Here is a 10,507-nt window from a genome sequence, read left to right as displayed (position 1 = left end):
GAGCAACGGCTGGCGCATTTTCTTCTGAGTAACAGGTTCGTATAGCAAGTAAAAGCTATGGTGGCCTTTAGAAGTGGGCTGAGGGACGCGTCGGTATTTCTTCGGTTGAACGTCGCGTCCGCGAAAGTTCAGTGACGTCCTTCATCGTCAAGCGCAATCTGGTGTGCAGAGAACAACTCATTCGATACAGCATGCACCATTACCAATGAGAGAGGACCACCTCAATGCCACATGGATGAGACATCCATTGTGCAGCTATGGTCGACGACAACACCAACGAGGCGGAGGCCGGACACAAATCTGGTCTGCGACCATCCGACGCCAATATCAAACCACAAGGTGTGGACGATGTGGACGAAGACCGTAACAAGAATATACCGACAGTCAATATAGAAGACACGACAAGCTGCAGTGCTGCTTCAAGTGTAAACCCCGTCTCGCGAGAAGGAACTCCACCCCCGTTACCGCCCCGACCTAGACACCAGCTTCTCGAGGAGCGAATAACAGGCTCAGGCAGCTTGAAGCTACCGAAAAATGGGGGAAGGCCATCCCTACAGAGCAAAGCGACCACCGCAGTGTCACAGCAAGATATACAGTCCTTCTATAATGGCGCCAAGGAGGTACAATCCAAGCCCGCATCTCGGCAATTGAGTTTTACCAACTTCGGGTTCGGCATAAGTCGCAGTGGTAGTGACGCTGATGACAGTGCAAGCGTGAAGAGTTTTGCACCAACACTGGAGGCCGGAGCGGATGTAGAGAGCCTGTTAGGAGAGGCGCTGCAAGATCAGGAGACTCCAGCTTGGAAGGCTATGGGCTATCGGGCTGATGGTCTCCATTCTGAAGAAACATTTTTCGCTGAGGATCCATACTTTGAGCGTGCTTTTGGACATGAATTCGATGAGGTCGACGAGATGAAGCCAGATGGGTCCAACGAAGGTCAGGCGCTCATCCGGCTTTTAGGAGCGCCTGCTGATCGCTCGTTGTGTAGCTATTGTAATGAATCAATGGAGATCAAAACTGAAGCACTTCATGATCTTGTCATCAGCCGGAAAGCCCATATACAGTCGCCACGGAGACGATCAGCTCATCACCAACTACATTGGCATCGTGCAAACGCTCATCTCCTTCTACCAAGGCGCGAAAAACGAACTCAAGGGATTTACTGCTGGTGACGTACGTTTTGTCATCATGTCTAAGGGGCCTCTTAACCTCGTCGCCATCAGCCGCCTCGGCGAGAGTGACGGTCAACTGCGCAATCAGCTCGAAGCCCTGTATATGCAGATCTTGTCTACACTCACGTTGCCAAGTATGGAAAGGATGTTCTCCAACCGTCCATCATACGACTTGCGGCGACCCCTCCAGGGAACTGAGATATTGCTGTCTGCGCTTGCGGATGGGTTTACGCGTGGCTCACCGTCATCTCTCTTGTCAGCATTGGAATGTCTTAAGTTGAGGAAATCCCATCGGCAAGCTATCAACAACACTCTGCTCAGGACTCGATCGCCCAACCTCCTTTATGGGCTTGTTGTCGCTGGCGGTAGACTAGTCAGTGTGGTACGACCGAAGAAGCACTCTCTCCACCCGGGCGACCTCCATCTCATCTTCAACATGCTGTTTGAAGCCGGTAGCGTCAAGGCCGGCGGTGGCGAAAACTGGATTCCGCTCTGTCTGCCGGGCTTCAACAACACTGGCTTCCTTTACATGTACGTCAGCTTCCTCAGCTTGGCTCACAGCAGCGAGCCGCTCAGTGATCGACCCGCTTCATCTGCCGGGGACGAGGATGAAGTTGCCATCCTGCTCATCAGTGCCGAGAAGGAAGGCTTTCATGAGATGAGGCAAATGCGGGATGTACTGGTAGAAGTAGGTTCAAAGTTCAGGATAAGGTGGTTTGACCAGGCCCGCTTACTGTCATGCAGCAACTCTCAAAGAACGGCAGCCTACGGATAGTCAAAAACGCCGTTAAAGCCGGCCGACCCTCATGTACAGATATTGTCCCTGGCACAGTGCTACGTCACTTTCTCTACAAGTCGAGGGGGAATGTGCAGTTCACCATGCCGTCATTTTCACCGTATTTCGAAACATCATTGTCTCGCCGTCGGTAAGTCGAGAAGCCTTGCTGCCGGTCCTAAGCCAAAACGTGAGACTTGCACGTTAGCTAATCCAGCTGCAGTCTATTAAACCTATACTCATCCCTCCATGCGAGCCTCCACAACCGCCCTACCCATCTCAAGATTCACCACAGCACCAGTACACATCACATCAGCATTGCCTGGACGACACCACTCTTCGAGTTCTATGCCGTTGCACCTGGCACCACATCACGTGCTGCTCTTGCTCAAGCGGCTAACAAGGTCATCCAATGGGTTCGTCGAGAAGAAGAACGAGTCTTTATTATTGGTGGAGCCGTATTCTGAACACAGTATTACATATTAGAAGCTCGTCTTTTCTACCTAGGTAACGCTGTACCACCCAAATGAACGCCGAGGACCAGTTTTGGAACGGCATATCTGATAGACAAGCATCCCAACCGGGAGTCGCAACCGACAATCTTTAGGTTTAACCTTTGAGGAATACATCAGTTACGGGTTCAACAGTCGACTGACTTGGCGGATCGTCATTGCCTAAGGGATCAAAGCAGCATCGAGACCATGCGCGTGGTGTATCCTCGCGAACTCTTCCGCTCCGGGCCAAGGAGTTCGTCTCCGCGCCTGGATTTCCGTAGGCATTGTAACGTGGCCAAACGGCTTAACGCCGCTCGATGATTTGCGCAGCTCTTCCTCTAAGCAACGCCTCGCATCCGCCTCATCGAGACCCAATCCTCGGAGCTCCGATAGTCTCTTAGCTTGAGCTTCGGTAAAGTCCTCTTGGCACGAGCTGAGGACAGGACGCATTGCAGATGATCGCCTTGTGGGAACGTAGGCGCTGCTCTTTCGTCGAGTCAGTTCGGGAGGTGTTTGAGAGTGCGATCCGAACATGGATGCCTTTCGCGCAGGCATACTACTCCGCCTAGCAGGCATGTGGCCTGGCTCCTCGCTTTGGAAACCACATCGTGGTAAATATTGCGGCACTGAGGACTTACGTTTCGGAGTATCGTCCTCGCTCGTACCGTGTTCTCCACTAGCAAGGACAGTACTACATGCAGATCCTTCGTCACTGCTGTCGCTTCGCTTCCCACCAAACGGATTTAGGAGGAAATTCGTCAGCCATGAGATCCCTCCGCTGTTCTTACGGTCCACCTGTGCCGGCCTTGTACTGCCAATGCCACTTGCATTAACTTCATTAACTCCCGGCCCCGATCGGCTCTCGGGCTCCGGACTAGCACGCCGCAGGATCTCTTCCATTCGTGACGACCTCTTCAAGGGAGGAGTCAGGCCGTTCATAAATGCAACCCTCCTTTTCTCTTCCGGTACCGGGCTCCCAAGATTCCGCCCTCGCGACGACTCCTCCGTCGTCCCGAATGGAAACCCCATTCCGTTCGTACACATGCCATAAGAACCACCAGGAGCCGGTTTCTCATGCAAACGCCTTGCCGCGTCCGGTGAATTAGACACTTCAATAGGCTTGGGAGCGTCGTCCGGTTGTACCGTCGTCGGTGACAGCGACGGCGGCGGCAGCGAGGATTTAGATCTCATAACCAGCGGCAACGAGACCTTGGAATCTTTCTTCCGTCTATTCCTAGCGGATATCTTGTCGGCCTCGGCGGCTCGCCCTGCCTCACGCGCCGCGGCCGTCGGCGCACACAGCGGGCTCTTGCAGCGAGGACTGTGCAGCGGCTCGTTTAGTATCGGGCCGTGTCCTGGCGGCGAAGTAGGCAGCGGGAGCTGCGTTTTTGTTTTCACCGTGGCGATGTCGCTCATGTCTCCGTGGAGGACGTCGCCCCTGCGTCGATCCCAGTGGCCCTGCTCCCGGCTCTTCGCTAGCCACACAGCAGACAGGCCTGAGCTGCGCCGCCGCTCACCGATAATGAGCCCTTTCTTTGCGCGATAGATGCTTGGCTTCCGCTCTGGCTCTCCTGAGTGCGGCGAGCAGCCCTCGCTCCGCACTCGGCTGATGCCGGTACTACCGCCACTAATACTGCCGCGGCCTCGCTTCTCGGTGCGATGGCGGCAGTCCGCGTCCGCCGTCTCTGTCGGGGTCCCCTCTTCTACTTTGCTGCCGTCAGTGTCAAGCCCGACCCCTCCTGGTTTCACTACCACGACTTGACGCTCCGGCTTGACTGGCCTCGTGGCTGGAGGCGAGAAGTGACGGTTTCTCGTCAGCGGCCGCGAGCCCCGCTTCGGGTCGTACGGCGCCGAGATCTCGAGTTGCTTGGTTGCGGCGAGGCTGGATGTGCTGCTGGTAGCGTCTTCGCTCCGCTTGCGACGCCATTCGCAGGAGCGACGCTGTGGGCTTCCTTCGGCGGACCGTGTGGGGAAGAGGAAGCTGGAGGAGCCGGTGGAGTCGTAGGTACGGCTGGGTGGGCTCGATTTCGAGATGGTGATCGCAACTACATCGTTGGGCCGGTCTTGGTGGTGCCGGTAGCGGGTTGGGAGGGCGATGGGGCAAGAGGGAGGGGGGGAGGGTGGAATGGAGGGTTTCGAAACGGGTGATGTTGCCGGGGACATCAGTACGGATGTGGGCAGCGATGCTGTTGGAACTGCCGGAGGCGCCTCTCTGGTTTGGTGCCACGAGTGCTTGTCTTCTTCCTTTTGGTATTTTCTTTGGGTCAGTGAGACGATGTCCTACGTGGTCTCTTGAGCGTCGCACCGTGTCTGATGGAGGGAAAGAAAGGTGGACGTTGAATATATTGAGCCTCCTCCACCTGTTCTACCAGCGGGGCCCCCGAGGTATCCGATTTCCTCCATGTGCGCATTTTTACGAATCCAGAAATCCAGATTCGATATTCCTTTGTCGTCTCCACCCAGTCACCTGAGCGAAGCGTCATTGAGTCATCACTACCCTATGCAAGATCGGAATTCGATTTGGATTCCTTTATGCCGGGCAGAGGAAGGCAGAAGTGGTCAGAACCGTCACAGAAGGAAGGCCAAACTCATGCCAGCACAGTGAGAGGCTGCCTAGATCAACCCTCACAATGTTCGTATCCTGGACCTCCTGCCTATTCATAGGCCGTGTGCTTCACACCGCAGTACTTCTGCTATGCCCGGTGCAACACAAACGTGCAAGGTTATCTACGATGATGTGCAGGCAGTCAAATTCATCCCAAAGTGGTAGTATTGAAAGGTCCAGCAAGGTATTTATGCATTTTCAATAGCCCCCTGGCTACCAGGCTGGTCCACGGGTCGGCCCCCTACTTAGCGTACCGCAGGATTAGTGAGCGGGGTTTTCGGCTTCTGCACATGAGACTGGTGAGCAAAAACAGCTTGTCGATAACTTAGTATCAAATACTCGACTGCAAAAATTATCGCCGGATGCAGAACATTTGACTGCATGCGTTTCTGGAAACCAGGAGGGATCGACAGCTTGAGATTGTCAACATGGTCCAGCGATGAAATATCCACGTATGCGTGAGAACACCAGCTTCTCCAATGCCAAGTCAGAAACCAGTGTCTCCACTAAGAATATGAGCTGGGTCGGGCCCTTAGCTTACCGCGCTGCATGCTAGATGACGACGCCTCCGCGGTTGGAGACAGAAAGGCACGGTTCTGTGTCTCGTCTTTGAGATGTTCCCGTCCGACAGATGTTCGACACAGTAAAACTTGGGGCCGCGGCGGCTCTAAGGAAAAGTGAACTGCTCGTACTGATATACTACAAAAAGGCATTAATCTACATACAAGCTAAGATACTAAATGTAAACCGTAAGACATCCGAACACGTAAAGCATCGCCCCAACCACTTCCTCCAGCAAAGAGAAAAGAAAACACCAAGAAGCCACCCCCTCGATCCTCCAACCGCTCCCTCCCACCACCTCATCTCCCCTCACACACCCGAATACATACTCCCCTCCCACTCCGCCTGCTCCATATCCCTCTCCTTCCTTCTCTTGACCGACATGTTCCTAAACAGCTCCCCAGTCTTAACCCACAAGTTCCTAATCCTATCCGCGACCTTCCTGGCCCTGAACTCCATCTTGCTCATGCCCCCCGCGCCATCAAAGCTCTTCACACTCCCCACCCCGCCTCTCAACCCCTCAATCCCCGACTCGCGATCCGCGCCATCGATACCCCTAGGTTCCATAGCCGACTGCGCGCGCGGCAGCGGACTCTTCGGCGGCGCTCCGGCCCCCGCAGCGTCTTTGGTGCGAGCCTTGAGCTTCAGCCCCGTGAGCCGCTTCCGGAACGTCCCCATGGCCTGCTGATTATGCGTCCTCTCGCTGTCGTCGGAGAAGAAGCTGCGGACCTCGGCTAGGTTGAAGTTCGACGGCGGGGTAAGGCCAGTCGTGGGGTACCTATCCCCTGGATCCACGGTCTGCACGCTGCTGTCCTCGAGCAGAGGGCTAGTGGCGTGGCCGGCGGCGTCGAAGCCCGAGGAGTGGAGGCCCCCGGGCTTGCCTGTCAGCGAGGCGAGGAGCGATTTCTTGCTGCCTCTAACGGTCGAGGTGTGTTTGAAGGTGTCTTCTGTGCTCGCGGTATCGTCTGCGCCGCCGGCTGCGGAGCGTCGTTTCTTGCCGCCGTCGGAGCCGATGGCGCTGTCGGAGCTTGAGAGGCGCAGGCGGAGGCGGGAGGGCCCGCGGCCGGCATCGCGGTGGTGCACGGGTGCCGGGAGGCAGATGTCGACGGGGGCCTTGGTCTCGTCCCAGGGATAGCTGGCTTCGTGGTTCCAGGGGCGGGATAATGCGCTGTTGAGGGAGCGCGAGGAGGCGCGCGCGGCGAGGTTGGACTTCACGGTAGAGAGCGGCGTCTTGTCATTGTCAACGAGGGCGGACCCGGATCGGGGGCGGATCACGGCGGGGCAGGGTGCCTCGAGTTCGGCGAGGGGAGTCTTATCGTTCTCGCCCGTCTTGGTGGAAATAACTGACGATGTCTTCTGGCCGTCGGTGTCGCTTGACAGGGACTTGGGATTACCAGTAGCTTCGGTCACCTCCTCGCCAAGTGCGGCCTTGACAAAGTCCTTCTCCTTCTCTCTCTGGTGTGTCAGCTCCTCATAAACGTCGTCTTCCACAACTACCAAGTCCGAGTTGCCAGGAAGGGCTCGGAGGCGCATTGTCGAGTGCCGGTCCTTCAGGGCAGGTCTCTGTTCAAGTTTGTGGATATCTTCAAGAACGCGTTCAACTTCCGCATCGTCCTCGATGTTCTCTACATGGATTCCATCAACCTCTGCACAGAACCTCTTCAAGGATGGAAGTATTTCGGAGAGCCGCTGAGTGAGATTGTTAACCGATGGAATAGAGAGACGATTGAGCTCAGTGATCAGAGCAGGATCTGGCGAGTAAGGACGCTTGGCAGGAACAACCTCTGTGGAGATGTTGTCCGCCTTCTGCGTTTCTGGGATTTCCTGTAACCAAATCAGTCTCACATGATGGGGTAACTCCGACATGGTAGCCGCGTTAGGCCGCAATCTTTGATGACCATGCACAAGTGAGTGATGTCAAGACTTGAAACCAAGAGCGGACGGTGGAGTAGCACTCACTTCCTTGACTCCAGCCTGCTGCGATGCTTGCTCCGCTACAGAATCCAACTCATCCAAGCTCGCAAAGAAGCTTCGATATTTCGCCCTCATTTCGCCAGCAGAGGTAGGCCGCTCCGGAAGAACCGTAGAAAGATCATGACAGGAATCACTACGCGTAGCATCGAAAGACAGCGACCTAGATCCTCTAGTCTCCAAGGCAGCATTAAGTTTCTCAATCAAGTTCATGCTGCTGAGGTTGAGCGAAGGGATAACACGAGAGTCTAACAATGCACGAGAAGACTGCCGAAACGTTGAAGGCCTGGGGGAGTCCTTGAACAGCTTGGCCGTGTCCACGGATCCCTGTTTCTGAGCAGAGCGGGGCAGTGGGAAGCGGAAGCTCTGTGGTCTGGAGCTTGCAATGCTGCTGTCCTCGTGAGGCTCTTCCTTGAGATCTGGCAATTGCCCGGCGGCATAGCGGAACGTGGAGAACCTCAAATCGGTGGTGGAGCTATCCTGAGAGGAGCTCGTGGCAAACTCCGGTTCCCTGACGATGACGCTTGACCGGGCCAGTGGAGTGTGTCCAGGCCAAGACAAGTGGGTGGTGCTTGTACGAGCAGCATTTTGGATCTCCATACCGGATGATACCGGCGAGACAGGTGAGTCGCTACTCGAGCTTGTGTCATGCTTGCTTGGTGGTAGTGGTGAGACGACAGTGGGCGAAGAGCTTGCAACGGTTACGGTTGCCGGAGGTGATGTTAGGGGGACCTCCATAGCAGAATAGTCTAATATGGGCCTCTGAGCATTGGGTTTAGGCATAGAGAACCGGATAGCGGCATCTGTCACAGTGTCGGAATGTCTCTGAGTTTCGTTCACTGGTGCTGCCCCTCCTAGCGCCGGCGGAGAAGATGCCATGAAGCTTTCGACCGATGGCAGATCGGCTAGGGACTCGTTCTTGGAGTTCAAAGGCATCGAAAAACGGACAGCGAAGTCTGTAACAGTGATAGTCGTTGTGCCTGGCTTGCTAGACGGTCGCGTGCGGGTTGGCAGGGTGGACAGCTGACTGTACAGGCTAGAGCCGGTGTTGGGTGATGGCATGAACTCGGACTGCGGGCGTGAAAGGCGTGTCATCGTAGGCGCTTCCGGTATCTTCTCTACGGAAGACATGTCTTCAACTGAGTCGCTGGAAGGGAAGGATCCTGGCATCGGAGACGACACAATAGTGGACTCGCGCTTGGCACTATGAGTACCTTCCTCTGATGCTTTCTCGGGTGTAGATGTCAAAGTTGGGATCCTTGAGAGGACTTCGGCGGCCAGACGCGGAGGAGAAACATTGAGGCTATCCGATGTGGCATCAGAGATGACGCTTCCTTTCCTGCCGAGTCCATCTGCGGAAGAACACGCAGCTCCCCCATCGGAGATAGACTCAGAGTCGACAGACGACTCGGCTTTGATATGCTCGGCGGGCTTGGCCTCTTCGTCGGTCTTCAGAGGTGCGATGGTCTGGTCACTGTTGCGCTGTGAGGATGGCGTGAGTGCCGCCAAGACCATTTCGCGGGTGATCCTCTTCGCGACGGGTGATGCAGGGAGCTCGACAGGCTCCGGATGAACGACAGCAGGCTCTGACCCAGGGAGCTCGTGGATGATGTCATGAGTGGCAGCAGGGTGAGCGGCGGCCAAGTCTGGTACCGACTTTTCTTCTAATAATGCCTTGATGCGGTGGACGAAGCCCACTGGCACGGGTGATTCGGGTTGCCTCTGGCCTGTTTCCTTGTCGACATAGTGCTCGCTGTAGTCGTAGTAAAGCGGCATGACGGGCGAGTCGCCGCCCTTGGATCCTGGGCCTCCACCCACTACTTGAGTTGTTGTCGGGCTGAAACACACCTCCATGGAGTAACCGTCCTTGGGTGTGGGAGGTGATGATGAAGGAGGATCCGAAGACTCATCTGAATGGTAGATGCTTGCTGGGGCGGACTGAGGAACCCGGAGCGCAGAGGCCGAACGGACGCGAGTCTGTTGCAACGGGTGACGGTCTTGCTCCTGAGCGTACATCGCATGGACAGCGGTGTCCGACCGATTGCGAATCTGAGGGTAGGGGAGATAACCTCCGCTAGCCATGGCCTGATGGTTTCGACCGCCCCTAAGCCTCGCGTTCGGCCCTGCCCCTTGTGACCTTCTACCAGACATGTCACTCAACGCTGGAGAGGATGGACGATAGCCAGGGCGCTTGAGGCGAGTTGGGTAGTGGTATGGTGATCGCGGGCGCTGGAGAGGTTCATGATGCCTCAGGCTTGAGTACGATCGCTGACTCGGAAGTGCGTATGGCGGGTGAGCAGTATGCGTCATGGAGAAAGATCGTCCATCGACAGGTAGCCGCGCTGCCGGAGGCAGTGCTAGGACACCGGGCAAGTTCATGTTTGCCGAGCCTCTGAGGTCCTGATAGCCCACAGAAAGATTGAGAGTGTTCGTCATGGAGCCTCGGGGTTGTCCTGACGAGGATGTTGGAGGCCATTGCTGGTGCAAGGAGCCAGATCTGGAGTTCTGAGAATGAGCCGAGCTGACGGATAGTCGACCTCCACTGCGGCGTTGAGTTGCTCGAGGCATACCAGCAGGCAGACGGGATGAGTTGAACGTCAGGCCGCCGAGATCACCGAGTTCGGTAGAGGTCTTCAGCATACTCATGACGCCAGGTCCAGCAGGAAACCCGTCAGATCGAGGCGGGTTGCCCATGTGCATGCCCTTGGAGGCGGCGGACATGTTGGACGCCCGGCTGCTGCGACCGCTGATGTTTGGGTCGCGCTCTGTAAGAGGCATTGTGCCGCCTCGGAAGCCTGTCAACGGCGGAATGAGTGTGGAAAGTTGGTTGCAAAAGGACAAGAGCAAAGAGTGCGAGGTTCATGAAGGAGAGAGGATGGGAATTTGAAGGAAAGTTATCAACGTGGACCCCCTCACAGTTGTTTGGCAG

General features: G+C 55.9%; 3 protein-coding genes across 3 annotated transcripts; 1 reads left to right on the top strand and 2 right to left on the bottom strand.

Moving 5' to 3' along the window:
- Positions 1-257: 257 nt before the first annotated feature.
- Positions 258-2,414, top strand: W97_04421 (uncharacterized protein; the record flags this gene model as incomplete). Its single annotated transcript, XM_007782311.1, has 4 exons — positions 258-936; positions 989-1,860; positions 1,917-2,098; positions 2,171-2,414. 4 exons carry the CDS (start codon positions 258-260, stop codon positions 2,412-2,414), a joined length of 1,977 nt encoding a protein of 658 aa, XP_007780501.1.
- Positions 2,415-2,621: 207 nt separating this feature from the next.
- W97_04420 (uncharacterized protein) lies at positions 2,622-4,604 on the bottom strand (the record flags this gene model as incomplete). The annotated part of the gene is made up of 1 exon (XM_007782310.1): positions 2,622-4,604. The coding sequence occupies one exon, from the start codon at positions 4,602-4,604 to the stop codon at positions 2,622-2,624; it is 1,983 nt and encodes a 660-aa protein (XP_007780500.1).
- Positions 4,605-5,916: 1,312 nt separating this feature from the next.
- On the bottom strand, positions 5,917-10,356 carry W97_04419 (uncharacterized protein; the record flags this gene model as incomplete). Its single annotated transcript, XM_007782309.1, has 2 exons — positions 5,917-7,431; positions 7,567-10,356. The coding sequence occupies 2 exons, from the start codon at positions 10,354-10,356 to the stop codon at positions 5,917-5,919; spliced, it is 4,305 nt and encodes a 1,434-aa protein (XP_007780499.1).
- Between the last annotated feature and the right edge of the window lie 151 nt (positions 10,357-10,507).

Source organism: Coniosporium apollinis (genome assembly GCF_000281105.1).
Source record: "Coniosporium apollinis CBS 100218 chromosome Unknown supercont1.19, whole genome shotgun sequence".
Taxonomy (NCBI): Eukaryota; Fungi; Ascomycota; class Dothideomycetes; genus Coniosporium; species Coniosporium apollinis.
This window is presented reverse-complemented; position numbering and strand designations above follow the sequence as displayed.